General features: G+C 40.0%; 1 protein-coding gene across 1 annotated transcript in view; it reads left to right on the top strand.

The window, feature by feature from the left end:
- Window positions 1–19,466, top strand: part of LOC134657289 (coronin-1C-A) — a 31,193-nt gene that overhangs the window by 11,080 nt on the left and 647 nt on the right. The window contains exons 4-12 of the mRNA XM_063512872.1: window positions 10,209–10,331; window positions 11,556–11,699; window positions 11,960–12,090; window positions 13,369–13,476; window positions 13,908–14,082; window positions 15,362–15,425; window positions 15,896–15,984; window positions 16,373–16,513; window positions 19,155–19,340. Coding sequence (XP_063368942.1) covers window positions 10,209–10,331; window positions 11,556–11,699; window positions 11,960–12,090; window positions 13,369–13,476; window positions 13,908–14,082; window positions 15,362–15,425; window positions 15,896–15,984; window positions 16,373–16,513; window positions 19,155–19,340 — 1,161 coding nt within the window. The remainder of the gene's footprint in view (window positions 1–10,208; window positions 10,332–11,555; window positions 11,700–11,959; window positions 12,091–13,368; window positions 13,477–13,907; window positions 14,083–15,361; window positions 15,426–15,895; window positions 15,985–16,372; window positions 16,514–19,154; window positions 19,341–19,466) is intronic.

Genomic DNA, 19,466 nt, shown 5'->3' with positions numbered 1-19,466 from the left:
AAAATCATCTCCTAAAATGGTTAAAAAGGGGTTCAAATTTTATTTAAAGCTAGGAACTTCAAACTTCGTAAATAGGTAGTTAGGTAGTAGGTTTTATTAAATAGAGGACATGAAAATCTTCTAAGGGGGTTTAGAGGGATTATATCGAGGACAATTTTATTCAGTTAGGGGCTTGAAACTTCGTAGGTTGTGAAAGACAAAGTCTCATGCGTTGTATAATATTAATAATTAACAAATGATTAACCGTCCTACCGCAATCTCTTGCTGCATAATGTTCTAAGCTAATGTAGAATATACAACCACCAATATACAAATCCACGCGTACGAAGTCGCGGGCATCAGCTAGTACAAATATAGGTACCTACGCAGTGGGTATTACACCTGTCCAATTTTTTTGTCCAATGTATATTGCGTCTCACATTAATGAGAGAGTGAGACGCAATGACATAGGACAAAGAAATTGGACAGGTGGAATGTGGAATGGAATACCAGCCTAAGATTATTAGCCAAACAAAAGCAAAACATTTGCGTCGATAAAAATTATACGACGTTCGAGCAACGAAGCGTGAGTCATTATGCAGAATGCCCAATCGATTAGTAGCTTGGCTGGTTGACAATGGCATATCATTGTCTTAAAAATATAACATAATAATAATGCAAGCATGTGACAGCGTGAGTGCTGAATGAATCAAATATAAGCATTTCTTTATATCACTACACACCTTGTAAAACAAAGTCCCCCGCCGCGTCTGTCTGTTTGTTCTAATAAACTCAAAAACTACTGAAAGGATTTTCATGCGGTTTTTACCTATCGATAGGGTGATTCTTGAGGAAGGTTTGTGTATAATTTGTTAACCCTTGCAAAGCCGGGGCAGATCGCTAGTATCTTATGAAGTGAGATCACCTGAATGGATTAGAAAATACAATTTTATTTGGTGTGGTGTTTCTACCCTTAGTCATTCTCTGCGAAATTGATTTATAGATAATCCCGTAATAGTCCCGTAATAGTCATTTAAGTCCGATCAACCAAGAGGTTATGAAATAGCAAATTTCAGTGCAGAAATTCCACTGGAAAAATATGGGAACGCAAAAACTGCCACCAAGAAAAAATGATTTTAGGAAATTATGGGCCACATTCGATAATACGCCGTTTGGAGATATATTATGATATGAGCTACAAGTAGTCGTGTTGTGAAACGCCGCCCACGCGCGCCTAGAAAAGTTATGGAAACTTCAGCGCGCGAGTCCGGCTCGCACTTTACCGTTTACTAGCGGATACACCGCTGGAGACCCTTACGTTATCTATATATATAAATGCAAGTGTCCTGACTGACTGACTGACTGACTGACTGACTGACTGATTCATCAACGCAGAGCCGAAACTACAAAAGCTAGAAAGTTGAAATTTGCACACTAGGTTGAATTTATAAAGTGTACAAGAGATAAGAAGCGATTTTGAAAAATTCAACCCCTAAGGGGGTTGAAAAGGGGATGAAAGGTTGTATGGGGTGCAAGTTTTATTTTAAGCTAGGAATTTGAAACTTTGTAAAAATGTACTATATTAAAAAACAAGAAAACTAATTTCTGCGTTTTCGAAAATTCATCCCCCAGGGTGGTGAAAAAGGGGTTAAAAGTTTGTATGGAGATCAAATATTTTTGTGAGTGTTGGACTTGAAACTTTGTATATGGGGATATTATTATAAGACAGGAAAAGTAATTTCAGCGTTTTTCAAAATTCATCCCCTAACAGGGTTAAAAAGAGGTTGAAAGTTTGAATCCATTACAAATGCTTTGAAACTTCTTAGAAAGACATAATAGCCGATGACAAAAAAAAGGAATTGCGACATTTTAGGTAATTCAACGCCTAAGGGGGTAAAAAAGGGGATGAAACTTTGTCCTGGGGTGCAAATTTTATTTTAAGCTAGGACCTTGAAACTTCGTAAAAGGGTATTAAATCAAAAAACAAGAAAACTAATTTCTGCGTTTTCGAAAATTCATCCCCCAAGGTGGTGAAAAAGGGGTTGAAAGTTTGTATGGAGATCAAATATTTTTGTGAGTGTTGGACTTGAAACTTTGTATATGGGGATATTATTATAAGACGGGAAAAGTAATTTCAGCGTTTTTCAAAATTCATCCCCTAACAGGGTTAAAAAGGGGTTGAAAGTTTGAATCCATTACAAATGCTTTGAAACTTCTTAGAAAGACATAATAGCCGATGACAAAAAAAGGAATTGCGACATTTTAGGTAATTCAACCCCTAAGGGGGTAAAAAAGGGGATGAAACTTTGTCCTGGGGTGCAAATTTTATTTTAAGCTAGGACCTTGAAACTTCGTAAAAGGGTATTAAATCAAAAAACAAGAAAACAAATTTCTGCGTTTTCGAAAATTCATCCCCCAAGGTGGTGAAAAAGGGGTTGAAAGTTTGTATGGAGATCAAATATTTTTGTGAGTGTTGGACTTGAAACTTTGTATATGGGGATATTATTATAAGACGGGAAAAGTAATTTCAGCGTTTTTCAAAATTCATCCCCTAACAGGGTTAAAAAGGGGTTGAAAGTTTGATCCATTACAAATGCTTTGAAACTTCTTAGAAAGACATAATAGCCGATGACAAAAAACAGGAATTGCGACGTTTTAGGTAATTCAACCCCTAAGGGGGTAAAAAAGGGGAATGTAACTTTGTCCTGGGGTGCAAATTTTAGGTAGTGAAAAAGGGGTTGAAGGTTTGTATGGATATCAAACATTTTTTCGAACGCAGGACTTGAATCTTTGTATTTCGGGATATTATTAAAATACAGGAAAAATAATTACAGCGTTTTGTAAAATTCATCCCTCAACAGGCTTAAAAAGGGGTTAAAAGTTTTAATCCATTACAAATGCTTTGAAACTTCTTAGAAAGGCATAATAGCCGATTACAAAAAAAGTAATTGCTACGTTTTTGGAAATTCAATCCCTAAGGGGGATAAAAAGAGGATGAAAGTTCGTCTTAGGGTGCAAATTTATTTTAAGCTAGGAACTTGAAACTTTGCAAAAAGGTATTAAATTAAGATACAAGAAAACTAATTTCAGCGTTTTTGAAAATTCATCCCCTAAGGTGGTGAAAAAGGGGTTGGAAGTTTGTATGGATATCAAACATTTTTTCGAACGCGCGACTTAAATCTTTCTATTTGGGGATATTATTAGAAGACAGGAAAAGTTATTTTAGCGTTTTGTTAAATTCATCCCCTAACAGGGTTAAAAAGGGGGTTGAAAGTTTGTATAGGGTTCAAATTTTATTTAAAGCTACAAACTTGATACTTCGTAAAAATGTATTTTATCAAAAGAGAAGAAAACTAATGTCAGAGATTTTGATAATTCGTCCCACGAGGTGGTGAAAAAGGGGTTGAAAATTTGTATGGAGGCCAAACATTTTTTTGAGTGCGGGACTTGAATCGTTGTATAAAGGCATATTATTAGAATACAAGAAAAATAATTTCAGCTTTTAAAAAAATCATCTCCTAAAATGGTTAAAAAGGGGTTCAAATTTTATTTAAAGCTAGGAACTTCAAACTTCGTAAATAGGTAGTTAGGTAGTAGGTTTTATTAAATAGAGGACATGAAAATCTTCTAAGGGGGTTTAGAGGGATTATATCGAGGACAATTTTATTCAGTTAGGGGCTTGAAACTTCGTAGGTTGTGAAAGACAAAGTCTCATGCGTTGTATAATATTAATAATTAACAAATGATTAACCGTCCTACCGCAATCTCTTGCTGCATAATGTTCTAAGCTAATGTAGAATATACAACCACCAATATACAAATCCACGCGTACGAAGTCGCGGGCATCAGCTAGTCATATCATAAGCTACAAATAGTTGTGTTGTGAAACGCCGCCCACGCGCGCCGAGAAAATCGGGAAACTGCGCGCGGCTCGGTTTCGCGTTACATTCCGATTGCACGAGTAGGTACAACACACTTCAAATGCAAAAAATATTTCAAAAGTCGGCCAATCTCGGTCGGTATTACTGCAATGTTTTGCAGTGCAGCGCGTAGCCAATGTGCCAATCGTTAACACTCCGTAGCGTATCGTAGTTATCTCACTCACTCTTCTCCACTAGTGCGACAGTGACAGTTGCGTTTCGTTCACTACGGAGCGTTAACGATTACACGTTGGCTACGCACCCAGAATTAAGTATATTACTAGTAGTTCGCCCCGAACTGAGAACTCGCGGTTAACCAAAAATTATATAGCGATTGACTTTGTTGCACCTACTTAGGTACTCGTATAGTGCGACATAAAATAATAGAAAGTAAATGAGGGCGCCACTTTCTACGTCACTGTCACATTTTTGACGTAAAATGCTTACACATGGCAACAATTTAGTATGGACATTTTTGAGTTCCATTTTATTTAATTTCTACTATTTTATGTCGCTCTTTAGGCGGCAATGGATCAAAGATCGCATGGATTTATTGCAAGGTCTGTGGAGCCTTTAACTGATTGATTTAAGCAAAGAGTAGTATGTATAATATAGTTGGCAAGCAGATCTTGTCAGTAGAAAAAATCTAGGCGCGAAGGGATATGGTCTCATAGAAAATTTGAGTTTCGCGCCTTTTTCTACTGACAAGATTTGCTTTTTTGCATAAATTTTGAAGCGCCATTTACAAGTTTAGCGTTAAGTAATATAGATGGCGCTATTTTTTCGAATAAAGGGCTTCGTATACGGCTGTCCCTCCCCTGGATTTAAGTCACCACCATAGAGATTAAAATAAACTGTATCTGTGCTAAGCCAAAATATTTCCTGTCAAATGGCAAATACATATATTATGTTTATTCTATTTTATTTTTATCTTGCTAATTATTTCAAAATGGTAAATTTAAAAATGATATTATAAAAGTGTAAGTCAAGCATTTTCATTTGATACTAAACTCGACCATGTTTCTTGCAAAAAAATGTCCAGAATAGCAAGACCTCTCACAAACAGCTTTTTGGCCTTCTAAGTTCTTCTAGCTCAATAACCTCTTGATCGGGCCTGCTCATAATTTAATGACTAAAATATAATGCTCTAGACTACACGTTTACCCAATTTCATTTAAATTAGAACAAATTTACTTAAGTTATTGAGTATCAAACTATCTTCCGACAGTTCAGCTTAAAAACATCGAAATGCCGAGACGTGCCGCTAGCCAGCCGCGTGTTCAAAGTCGAATGTAAGAACTTCGCTTCGCTTCGCTCGCTCGTTCGATTATCTTATCGCTCTCATCAAATTATGTCGACGAATGAAAAGCGGGTGTAAAAATCGCTGGAAGATTTGATTGGTAATGACATGATTAATACACTTAAGGGGCCCACCCACTGGTTTTCAGTCCGCCGGACGACATCGGCCTGTTACATCGCATCGCATCGCATCGCTTAGAACAAAAAGTTGACAGTTCCGAACAACTGACAGGCTGATATCGTACGGCGGCTTGGAGGATATAATCAAACGGAGACGCCATGTCTGTAATTTTCTGTACAAAACAGTCTGCCGATTTTTGCGGGGGAGGGGAACGTCAAATGTATGCGTAACGTAAAAATAGCCATGTCAGATAAACGTCAGTCCATACATTGTGTATGACCGTTGGCCGCCTATTTTCGACAGAGGGGAAAGCCTGTTAATGGCTACTCCGTTTAGTTGTATCCTCCAAGTACGGCGGACTGATAATCAGTGGGCCCCTTTAGCGCCACTTGCACCTGCACTGGAGTTAACCAGTTAAACCTGGAGTTACCATTGTTACCAGTACAATTTGACACTGGTTTAACGGGTTAACCCCGGGTTAGTGAAATGGTCAAGTGGCGCTTAGTTATTGCTAATTCCATGCAGGCTAGTTAGCTGGCTCTGACTTTATTCCTGGCCGCGTAGCCAACATGCCAATCGCTTACGCTCCGACCGCTCCGTAGCCATCGAAACGCAACTGTCACTGTCGCACTAATAATGGAAGAGTGATAGAGAGACACAAAGCGTTTCGTTGTCGAAGCGATAGCGATTGTCACCTTGGCTATGCCGGCTGGTACAGTCACCTGCAATAATATGTTATACAACGAAGGCCGCAAAAATATGTGAGACACTCTTATGGCTCTGCAAATAAGATCGTGTCAGATATTTTTGCGGCCTTCGTTGTGCAACATATTATTGCAGGTGACTGTACTATTGACGTCCTGATATTGGTCGTGCCTTACAGGAGTGTAAATAATATATAAATAAAATAGTATATTTTTGGAACGCTGGCTTGCAAAGATGTTTGTGAACTCTACTGTACACTGTACAGGGTACGATTTGAACCTAGACGTCCGGTTTAGAAGCCGCACGCCTTACCGCTCGGCTACCAATGCTACCACTTGTGAATATTTTGCGGAGTTTAAAAATATCCTTGTATTTAGTGTACAGTCACCTGCAATAAATAATATATTACACAATGAAGGCCGCAAAAATATGACACGATCTTATTTGTAGAGCCATAAGAGCGTGTCACATATTTTTGCGGCCTTCGAAGAGAAACATATTATTGCAGGTGACTGTACCTGTGCTTATTCTGGGTTTGACCCCAAAACGCGGCTGCCAACTTTCTATACTCGTCCTTGCTAATATTACAAAGACCTAAATGACTCGGCATGTCATAAATTCGCGGTTTCATTTCCTCCGCACAACTAGGTTAGGTCTCCTAAAACATCTCGTTATTGATATGAAACCTAGTGCGTGGTTATCAACGAATGATTACACTAAGGGCCACCCTAGCGTCTTTTGAGCGTCGGCGTCTTGCCAACTCTGGCTGTTGGCTGCTGCTCGACGCAACGTTGGCGCAACTGCGCAGCGACGCCATCTCCCATAGCGCGGACAAGACGCCGACGCTCAAAAGACGCTAGTGAGCGGTGGCCCTTAGAATCTTGGAATGTAATACGTCACTTCGGATATGGACGCGTATTAGTCATCATCATCTGCTTACAAATTTTCACGAGAAGCGGTTGAGAGCTGCGACCTGTAAGGGACAGGAGCGAAAGCATTTTTATCCAAGTTGAAACGTTCGCTCGCGCTTCGTGCTTGCTCAATCAATTAATCCTATTTTACGGCGCTTTGGGCTAGAAAGGGGTATACAACTAATAATCACAAACAAAAACATCTTCCTCGCGTTATCCCGGCAGTTTGCCACGGCTCATGGGAGCCTGGGGTCCGCTTGACAACTAAGAATTGACATGGGCACTAGTTTTTACGAAAGCGACTGCCATCTGACCTTCCAACCGAGAGGGGACACTAAGGTCTTATTGGGATTAGTCCGGTTTCCTCACGATGTCTTCCTTCACCGAAAAGCAACTGGTAAATATCAAATGATATTTCGTAAATAAGTTCCGATAAACTCATTATTACGAGCCGGGGTATGAACTCGCGACCTCCGGATTGAAAGTCACACGTTCTTACCACTATTAGGCCACCAGCGCTTCACACAAACAAAAACATATCGCCAGTTATCCGTGGGTGTCAAAAAGATCAAGATAAGATCAGTCAAAACAGCAGATCTGAGAAACAGGATCTCAGTTTAATAACTTTCTCGGCTAAACAGCGAAAGTTAATTAGCGAGCCGCTAATTAAGTGCGCGCGCCGGTCTAGCACTTGACTTGCTTGTGTTTACATACGCGTGCCTTAAGGGACACTCATATATGAAAGCAAAGACCGGATTCATCCTGAGGGTTGCGAAGTTGGAATCTCGACACAATGCGAATTTTAATTCGTTTGTGGTGAGCGCTCCAACTGAACATCTAGCGACCTTCACCAAGGAGGAGTTTTGGCCGAAGGGTGTCAAGTTTCCGCGGCCGGCTCCCTGACACTGCGGGGTTGCTTATTGCATCGCATAATGTGATTTTTAGTTTAGTTTATATTTTTATATTTAATACGTATGGTTTTTAAGGTTTTTATGAATGAAACACTAGTTGCATGAAATAGAGATTTCATTCATTCATACATACATACTCTTTTTTAACCGACTTCCAAATCTCAAAGAAGGAGGTTATCAATTCGGTTGTGTTTTTTTTTATTTTTTTATTTTTTATTTTTTTTTATGTTTGTTACTCCATATCTCCGTCATTACTGGACCGATTTTGAAAATTCTTTTTTTGATTGTATGTATATGCATACAGATTGGTCCCGTTTTTGTCAAAACCCAGTTCTGATGATGGGATCCATGAGGAATCGAGGGAACTCCTCAAATCTTAAAGGCATACATATAGTGATTTTTGTGTTTTTATCAACAAATCAAGCATATACATTCAGAAACGTGACATTTGATGAAGTGGAACTGCTGATGATGATCAGAACAGAACTCTTCAACGACGCATAGTTCACGTTTGGCGATTTGTCCTCTTCGTTATGTTTGTTAAGCAAGTTAAGTTTTTAAGTCACATTTTTGTCAAGCTCGAGTTCTGATGATGGGATCCATGAGGAATCGAGGGAACTCCTCAAATCTTAAAGGTGTGCGTATAGAGATTTTTGTATTTTCATCAGAAAATCAAGCATTTTTATTAAAAACTGTCGCATTTGATGAAGTAGAACTGCTGATGATATCAGAACAGAACTCTTTAACGACCCATAGTTCACGTTTGGCGATTTGTCCTCTTCGTTATGTTTGTTAAGCAAGTTTAGTTTTTAAGCCACATTTCTGTCAAGCTCGAGTTCTGATGATGAGATCCATAAGGAATCGAGGGAACTCCTCAAATCTTAAAGGCATACATATAGTGATTGTTGTGTTTTAATCAACAAATCAAGCATATACATTTAAAAAGTAACATTTGGGGAAGTGTAACTGCTGATGATGACCAGAACGAAACTCTTTAACGACGCATAGCTCGCGTTTGGCGATTTTTTCTTTTCGTTATGTTGGTTAAGCAAGTTAGGTTTTTAAGCCATATTTATGTCAAGCTCAAGTTCTGAACATGGGATCCATGAGAAATCGAGGGAACAGAACTCTTCAACGACGCATAGTACATGTTTGGTGATTTCGAATTTCGACTTTGACTTGGACTGGGACCCGGACTCGGATCCAGATCCGGACTCGTACCCGGATCCGGTTCGGACCCGGACCCGGACCTGGACTCGGACCTGGACTAGACTCGGACTCGGACCCGGACTCGGACACAGACCCGGACCTTGACCCGGAAAACCACTATGATACCTAAACTAAATAAACCACTATGATTACCTACCATAAAATGTAGGTATAAAGTATGATGAGGCCAAACCCCTCCCGCTCAAACCCCCGTACACCGCACCGCATGCGCCGTTAAGTGGGTTAGGTTAGGTTTGAACTGCTATCCTCACAGAACCGAACAAAAGTGGGTTAGGTTAGGTTAGAACTGCGAGCCTTACAGAAACGAAATGCTTCCTTTTCTACATAGCGCACCATCTACAATAATCTTTCACCGGGCCGCATAGAAGTCGGTTTTTTTTTTCTTAAAAATTATCTAGGCTCCAACGCTCAGTACGCCCAGTAGGCCAGTACAGATTTCTGGTTTGGAGCGTAATAAAAAGAGCTTGTTGGTTTGATAGAATGTGACAAGATTTTTTTACTAGTTTTGGCCTGATGCGAACTTTAAGATACGTTAAAAATTTGTTAAAGATACGATATGGATCGGATATGTCAGTGTCAAAAAAGAAGTTTTTAGAGTTCCGTACCAAAAACAAAAGGAACCATTATGGTGCGACTCTGTCCGTCCGTCTGTCTGTCACATTGCTAAATATCTCGAGAACTACTAAAGCTATCGATTAGAAATTTGGAATAGTTATGAAAAACCATAACCCATAATATTGGAAGTGTAACTTTTTTATTTTACAATATGGAAAATGCCCAATATAAAGAGGGGGCAAATTTTCAAAGTCTAGTTACTAGATCGAGTGGGATATCATTTGAAAGAGCTTTAATTGAACATTCAAAACAATATTTTATTCTAATTTCATAGTGAAAAAAATATTGATTGGGACGAAAATTTTGAAAAAAATACCTTCCCCCCCACCCTTATCTTCGAAGTTTACCAACGAAAAATTATAATAATAACATTATCATATATCTTGAAAACTTTTTTTTAAATCATCAGAAAACTTTTTCTAATTAATTTTGCAATTTAAGCCCTTTTGCGGGTGTTTACTATTTTGCAATTTTTATTTTTTTGTGTACTACAAAAGTATTTATCAACTTGTTTCAGGTCGGCCGTATCCCAGCAGACCACCCACTGGTTGGAGGTCACAAGGGCCCCGTATTGGACATCTCCTGGTGCCCCCACAACGACAATGTCATCGCCAGTGGCTCTGAAGACTGCGTCGTCAAGGTAAACCTAACAGACCCAGTAGTGGGCATAACAGACCCAATGTTGGACATAAAAGCCCAGTATTGGACATCGCCTGGTGCCCCCACAACGACAATGTCATCGCCAGTGGCTCTGAAGACTGCGTCGTCAAGGTAAACCTAACACACCCAGTGGTGGGCATATCCCGTGCCGTCAGACCCAATGTTGGACATAAAAGCCCAGTATTTGACATCGCCTGGCACCTGACAAAGACAATGTCAACGCCAGTGGCTCTGAAGACTGCGTAGTCAAGGTAAACTATCCTAACAGACCCAGTGGTGGCCATACTCAACCCCGGCAGACCCAGTGGTGGTCATACTCTACCCCAATAGACCAAAGGTTGGTCAAAAAAGCCCAATCTTGGACACCGCCTAGTGCCCCTCCTACAAAAATTGATCATTGAAATTAGCTTCAAAAACTGTGGATTCGCTATTCCGAATGAGCTTTGTATGTGGATTGACTATTTCTATTAGTTCTAGTTTTCAGTATTTCTATGAGAACTAAAGGAACGGCTTTAAAATTGACAAACTTTTTTCTTTTTCTTATGAACACAACATGTCTACCCTGAATCCGGAGCAAATGTCATTTCGTTTTTTAAATCAAGTCAAAAGTAATAGTACATTATTGTCGAGGTTCGGAAGTAGCTACTTGCTGGCTGAGGATTCGTTTTAAACGGACGACCTTGGGAGTCCCTTTAATTGAATCCGAAGCCAGCAAGTAGCCTTCCAGCCGAGTCAAATATTGTGATTTTTTCAAAAATGGTGCAAGAAATAGAAATATTTTACAGAAGCTACGTTCTAATTTTCACAGAAAAAAGTAAAACCATTAAAAAGATTTGCTTGCACCCTTTAAAAAAAAAAGACGTATTTTTCTGCTGAAAATACGCCAACGTATTTGAGACACCTAAATAGTCGCGGTACCAACATTATAATAATAAGTGCTGATCATCTGTTTGACTGTGTTTAATGGACCTATGCCTTCATTTGATATGGGCATTTAAAGTTTTAAAAAGTTTGGAACTCCTTAAATAATGCAACATTGCAGTCCCGAAATCGAGACTGCAATGTTTTTAACTTTTTAATTTTTTGACTGACCATAAACTACGCACTTCGCGACCTATTTTTCAACCGGCAACGTCGACTTTGCCGTCCATTTTTGAGAAAAGAAACTTATATTACCATAGTAATGCGTTATTGATGTTTCCAGGTGTGGCAGATCCCAGATGGCGGGCTCTCGCGGACGCTAACGGAGCCCGTAGTGGATCTGGTGTTCCACCAGCGGCGGGTCGGGCTCGTGTTGTGGCACCCGACAGCGCAGAACGTCCTGTTGACGGCCGGCTCCGACAATCAGGTGATGTTATAATTATAGTTCCGTAACTCAAAAGGAAAAAACGGAACCCTTATAGGATCGTCGTGTGTCAGTTAAGTGTGGGCGATGGTACCAATAAGTTTTTCGGAACTTATGTATACGATGTAGGTATCAGTCGCTTTTCGGTTAAGCAAAACATCGTGAGGAAACCGGACTAATCCCAATAAGTCCTAGTTTCCCGTTACAAGGTCAGATGGCAGTCGCTTTTGTGAAAACTGTGTCTATATGGATGTTTTTTGCAGATTGCGATATGGAATGTGGGTACCGGCGAGGTTCTGATCACTCTGGACTGCCACCCCGACCTCATCTACTCGGCGTGTTGGAATTGGACCGGCAGCAAACTGCTCACTACGTGTCGAGATAAAAAAATACGGTAGGTATACGATTTTTTAAATGTGATGTAAAATAAAGATAACTTTTGACGCAGGCTGTAGATATTTCAAGTTCGAAGCTTAAGGGGATCCCCCACGCCAATGACCTTCGATCTGGATCCCTTAATTTTCTAATGTTTATTGTAGCTTATCATATTAACAGCAACTGCTTTAAGCAATATTTCTATATTGCTACTTCCCATATTTACTTCAAAGTTCATAGTCTTCGAGATATTTGGCTTTCTGGCCATAACTTTTGTGTTAATTAGTTTAAAATTTAAATCCTCGACACTATTTTCGAAATAAAATATGTAGATTTCGTAAATTTAAGATCCTTCTCAGCAAACTAGATACGAAAAAAAGTTAAAAAAAAAACATAAAAATAAGCATTCATTTCCTTCAAAATCCGGTTGACAAAAATGGAGATAAAAGATTGAAGAACTGATAGCCGTTTGTCTTATAATTCTATCTGTGCAAAAGTAGGAGATACGATTTTTATAAAAACCGCAGGTTTCCTTAAAGAAATCAGTTCTGTCATAGAGAAATATAGTAAGACAAGAGTGCTCACTCCATACATCAGTTTTGATACCAAAAAGACTATTAATTTCAGTGTTTACATCTAGCATCAAGTAGCGGAACTATCAGTACTGCTACTTGACAATAGATGTAGCAGTACTATCAGTTCCGCTACTCGATGCTAGATGTAGACACTGAAATTAATAGTCTTTTTGGTATCAAAACTGATGTATGGAGTGAGCAATCTATGTATTTTTTTCTCTATGGTTCTGTTCAGTTTCTGAACAGAAGTTCAGTACTTACTAGAGATGCACCGGATATCCGGTTACTATCCGGCCGGATACCGGATAGTAAAGTTAACACATATTGGGGTAAAAAATGGAATCTAAAAAACAGTCACGGTCATAATGTGTCGTTAGCACAGTAGATAGAAATGAATACGTAACCAATGTCACACAATACACTTATTTGTTTACACAAAAATACGCGCGCGCACTTGTAACAGTTGTAACTATAAACGAACTTACTACGTAATGACATGATAAAACTTAAAACTCGTTACGATCCCAGAAATGTGTCCGCGCGAACGTTCACTACCTGCAAAACCCAAAATATAGGTATAGTTCCGCCGGCCGATATTCGGCCAGTGTCCAGGCCGGATATCCGGTATCCGGTATCCGGCCAAACAACTATCCGTTGCATCTCTAGTACTTATACTTACCCTAAAATGTTGTGTGGAAAATGTAAAGTATTGTTTGTTGCAGCATCATCGACCCCCGTAAGGGTGAGGTGGAGTCGGAGGCGCTCGCGCACGAGGGCAGCAAGGCCTCGCGCGCCATCTTCCTCAAACATGGACTGGTTTTCACTACCGGGTAAGATGGACATATTTCAAACGTCACACCAGTCGAATTAACACAGAACATACGGACAGACAAACGGACATGCGAAACGGTAAGGCCGCTATAACAACAAATACTAAAAACAGAATAAAATTAATATTTAAGTGGGGTTGCCATACAAGACACGTGATTTATTTGCCGTCTTTTGCGTAATGGTACGGAACCCTCCGTGCGCGAGTCCGACTCGCACTTGGCCGCTTTTTTTAATTATTTGTTGAACAGTATAAACAAAAGTATAAACTAACAATAAAAAGTAACCTAAAATTAAAACTACCCACAAAACTAAAACTAATACTTAAAAAACTAAAAATCTATATCTAAAGAGGGCCCCTGGGGCATACTGCTAAAGATACTGGCAGCACTTCCTCGCTGAATTGCAACGCTTATTAGTTTCCTTCCAACAGTTTCAGTCGCATGTCGGAGCGGCAATACTCGCTGCGCACCCCGGATGCGCTCGGCGAGCCCATCGTGACGGTGGAGATCGACACCAGCAACGGCGTCATGTTCCCGCTGTACGACCCAGACACCAACCTCATCTACCTGTGCGGCAAGGGCGACTCGGTCATACGGTACTTCGAGGTGGGTGTGGCCTGAGAAAGCGAGGGATTAAGCTTTGGATTCCTCCGAAAACGGTGCCGTCATATTACGGCCGCTATATAGCGTTGACTGACGTCACTAGAACGTTGTCTATGTAAACAAGATGGCGCGGTTTCCTAGACGGCGTTACGTTACGTTGATTGTCAACGTAACGTAAGATGACGGCCGTCATGACGGTGTCGATAGTTTCGTGAACGTTTTATTAGATAGCGGTGACGCCATTTTGAATAAATGACACGAGATTTGAATAAATGATTCCGTACTACGATTATTTTCCTCTTCTGATGATATTTCATCCTCCAAGTAAATTATAGATGATCAAGCAAATCTTGTCAGTAGGAAAAGGCGCGAAATTAAAATTTTCTATGGGACGTTATCCCATCGCGCCTACATTTTTCAAATTTGCCGCTTTGACCTTGGTGGATGACGGTGTGTTATGACGCCGTGGTACTTTCCACATGTCGCCACCGTAAAGACGGCCGTCTTTTGCTGCCGCTATATGACGGCCGTCATATGACGGCACCGTTTTCGGAGGAATCCAAAGCTTTAGACTTAACCATAGGTTGGAGCGAGACACAGCGATCGGACCTTTCGTTCCCACCTATGGCTGTCGCCTTAGCCGAAGCCAGTCGCGTAATGTCGTGGCCAGGCCGTTAGTGAAACACTCGCTGACTGTTTGACTAAACTTGGCTGTCATTGACGTTTTTGTGCTTCGAGTTTATCATGATTATAAAGTCGACATTACAGTCGCCATCAGATATATCGGAGCGGCCAAGGCGTTCACAATATCTGAACACGCACTCTAACGCCCTGACAATAGAGGCGTGTTCAGATATTTGGGAGCGCCTTGGACGCTCCGATATATCTGATGGCTAGTGTACAAGCGGAAATCCTATTCTTTTTAAGAGAAAAATGTATTGTATCTTACCCAAGAAAACTTTCTTTGATATAAGTACTAAATGGGTCAATCAAGTATTTCTTGTTGTTATTCTGTCCCATCAGCGAGGAGACAATAGTAGCATAGATTGTTAGAAGAACTGCTGTACCATGTTCTACTAACATGCTCAGTAGATGTCCCATTATGGAAAGGTCTTATAACTACCATAAAATGCAAGTTTGGTTCATTTAAATACGAAAAACCTGGAATTTTAAGAGTGACTCAGGAGACTGTAACCATAGCAACGTGTGACAAGAAAAAGTTGATTAACCCAAATATAATTTACCTACAACCTTTTTACATACTTAAATCACATGTTTGCAGGTAACCCCGGAACCGCCGTTCGTGCACTACATCAACACCTTCCAAACGCCGGACCCGCAAAGAGGTTTGTAACCAACAAACTCTACAGAATGTTTTTTTTAGTCACCTGCAATAATTTACGGGGTGAATGGTATATAGGGAAATCGCGAACATAAAATTGACTCTCTCATACAAAATACCACCATCATACCAGCCAAATTGTATGAAACAGCCAATTCTTTTGGCTTAGATTATAAAATAACAAAATGTTTAATATTGTCTTCGGTTACCGCGATAGTTACTCATGAAATAAAACTATTAAAACGTTACCGTCCGTTCCGTTCGTCACCCGCTGACCACGAACGCTGTAAAGGGTTCGAAACGTCGGGATGTAATAAATTCAATGTACGCGATATAATCCGTTTTAATAGTTTTATTTCATGAACAAAATGTTTCTAAATTCTGTCTATTATTGGTGCTTTCATCCTGTATAATTATCGTAAATTGATATGAAAATGCGTGTGCATAGTGATATGATGTTAATAATTGTTGTAGGTATCGGCATGATGCCTAAGCGAGGCTGCGATGTTGCTACGTGTGAAATTGCCAAGTTCTACAGGCTTAACAACTCTGGCCTGTGTCAAGTAAGAATATCAGTTTTAAAATGTTCTGTTTAAAATAATTATAAGTTAATACTTAATGCAGACATTGTATTTGCAATGTTTATTTTCAATTACATTACAAAATTTCGAAGAAGGAGGATTTTACTTTTGAATTCAGGTTTATGAATCTTAAAATATTTGAGGTACATTCACGTCTCAAAATATCGATACGGACGAAGTGCCCAAAATATGTATACAGTATCTGAATGTATGGCCAATAAAATAAGGTCTTGTACACATATTTGACTGTACTTGCTCTTGCTCTAAAAAAATAATGTTAGAAAAAGTGAAAAGACTGATTTGATTTGCATTTTAAACTATTTCGTGAAATGAGTTTTATTTCTCTAAAAGTTATTTCTTTTGATTCCAGGTGGTATCAATGACGGTGCCCCGCAAGTCGGAGCTGTTCCAGGAGGACTTATACCCGGACACGCTCAGCGATGAAGCATCTCTTACAGCCGACGAGTGGGCCGGCGGCGAGGACGCGGAGCCCTGCACCATGTCGCTCAAGGTACCCAGGGAACCCACCCTGTATACACCATGTCGCTCAAGGTACCCAGGGAACCCACCCTGTATACACCATGTTGGTCAAGGTACCCAGGGAACCCACCCTGTATACACCATGTCGCTCAAGGTACCCAGGGAACCCACCCTGTATACACCATGTCGCTCAAGGTACCCAGGGAACCCACCCTGTATACACCATGTCGCTTAAGGTACCCAGGGAACCCACCCTGTATACACCATGTCGCTCAAGGTACCCAGGGAACCCACCCTGTATACACCATGTCGCTCAGGATACCGTAGGGAACCTACCCTGTATACACCAAGTCTCTCAAGGTACCCAGGGAATCTACCCTGTATACACCATGGCGCTCAAGGTACCCAGGGAACCCACCCTGTATACACCATGTCGCTCAGGGTACCCGGGGAACCCATCCTGTGTACACCATGTTGCTCAAGATACCGTAGGGAACCTACCCTGTATACACCATGGCGCTCAAGGTACCCAGGGAACCCACCCTGTATACACCATGTCGCTCAAGGTACCCAGGGAACCCACCCTGTATACACCATGTCGCTTCGGGTACTCGTGGATAAACCACCCTGTATGGGGTACTACCCAAATAAAGTCACAAATATTCTTTGGATCGCGACTTAATAAACCGCGAGCTAACAACGGCAGCTGATGTTCACGAGGCTTCATGATTCAAGTCTCGAAATCTACGAATCCTGCTAGTTCCCCCTAAAGCAGCGGTCGGCAACCTGCGGCCCGCGGGCCGCATGCGGCTCGTGAACCTGTCACTTGCGGCCCGCGAGCCTCCTTGGCTGTTTTGCATGTAATATGACAAACGACAATGTCTGATAAAGTCATAAATATTAACAAAGTGCGGCCCGCGTCAACTTCGTTAACTACTATGTGGCCCTTGGCTGCTAAAAGGTTGCCGACCGCTGCCCTAAAGGAATTAATTGGCTTATGGGCCTGAAATAAAAATTATACTCTATTAAAAGGAGGAAAATAATCACACGAGTTATTAATAGAATACAAAACATCGTCTAAGGTTTGTCTATGTAGGCATGGATTTTAACTAACATAATTTAATGAAGGTAAGTTTTGTATTTGGGTATTCTAATACAGTTATTAATGTATTTGTATGATATCATTTGGCTGTGTTTTTAAATAACTATTGAATTGCTGTAGACAAAAACAGTTAAAACAAAACTATAATTTGCAAACTTTATTAAAATTTAATAAGGCTAATGTTTTCTTTTTGCAAAAAAATTAACAACCGTTCAGTGGAATAGTACTCATAGTACTCATTTAACTTTTGCCCATTTGATTTTACCTTGATAATTATCAGAATATTCATTATCAACTACAAGTCCGTTATATTCTAAGTTTGCAGATTTTGATTTTACTTCGATAATTATCAGAGTTTTTTATTCATTGGGAATTATCAAATTCAATTCGGTTCCCATGGAGAGATTTGATTTTACTTAGATAATTAACACATATTTATTCTTTACAAATAAACTGACTTTTTTCATACGAACTGTGTAGGTATCTCAGGTATTTGTTACTTTGAATTTTGTTTGTCAACAATTATGTGATTGGGTAGTACCTATTCATAAAATGAGATCGTTTCCGAAGATTATAGGACTCCTTTTCTTTAAACTTAATCGAACGTGTGTTTAGTTGTTTACTCCATTGTTACCTAGAAATCGTTGATAGAAATGGTTCTATTTTATTTGCTTTTAACTGTCATACAACCAAACTATTGACCATAAGTTATCGACCTTCCCTATGTAACAATGCAGTACTGTTTAGATCTCTTTCATTGGTTCAATACAATGACCGTGAAGAAAGAGATAGTTGTTGTTTTAATAGCATTTGTCTGGCTTCAACCTGTTGGCTTCCTCTAACATTTTTTATTTTTTATTTAGTGTGTGTGTGTGTTTTACTGTTTATGTGATAACTATGGATTTTATAATAATACAAGTTTGAACTAACAACTACGGTTCGGTATCTTTCTTTTGAGTATATTAAGGAAAGAGACCCGACACAAATATTTGGATAAATACTGCAAAGTGTGCTGTGGAGCTTTGGCTTTTTAAGATAATCCCGATTTGTTTTTTTAAACTACGGTTGAAATACGTGATAAAGTATGCTTATTTATACACGGGATATTTTATTTACTGTAGAAGTGTTCAGTAGTTTATAAAAATTAATGTTGTCATTATTTTCGAGGCGTCATCTGGATTTTTATTAATTTTGAAGCCAACTAAGGCCTCCAGAGTCTGTGACCGGATTCGAACCGGTGTACTCCCAAAGTCAGACCAAGTTAACCCTGCACAGACTTTGTAATTCAAAGTTGGGCAGTGTCACCACTAACATTAAATTTCTATGAATATATGACATGGACTTTAAAACTTTGTCACATCAAAGTCGTCTGGAGTTTTCCTATGCGAATCACTAAGGGATTATGTAATTATGATGCTGTTCATATATTTACAAATCAAATTATTTTATAATAAAATTGAGTATTCCTCACACACACGATTACCCCCACCGCCAACAAACCCGAACCCAGACAGATGCTAAAGCTAGGGAGTCCCCTAACCAACTACAGGAGCGCGCTCTTGTCGTACAGGGCGGCTACGTGTCGGGCCGCACCGCGACCCAACTCCACGTGACCAAGAAGGCCAACGCGCTCGCGGGTGCGAAAGAGAAGGAGCGCGACAAGGACCGGTCCCCGACTCCTGCGCACAAGAGGGACGACAGTCAGTGCGTCACACCGGCCAGCGCGACGCCTCCACCGGCGGTTACTGCCGTCATTGTAAGTATAACAATGGTTTAGTTTTTTGACGTGGAATCAGTTTGATCCCAGATCAAAAAACGGGTAATGACCAAAGTCTATTTTTTTATTAGGTAGACTAAAATGACATTTCATAGTATGAAATGA

This window comes from Cydia amplana, chromosome 19 (assembly GCF_948474715.1).
Source record: "Cydia amplana chromosome 19, ilCydAmpl1.1, whole genome shotgun sequence".
Lineage (NCBI taxonomy): Eukaryota > Metazoa > Arthropoda > Insecta > Lepidoptera > Tortricidae > Cydia > Cydia amplana.
This window is presented reverse-complemented; position numbering and strand designations above follow the sequence as displayed.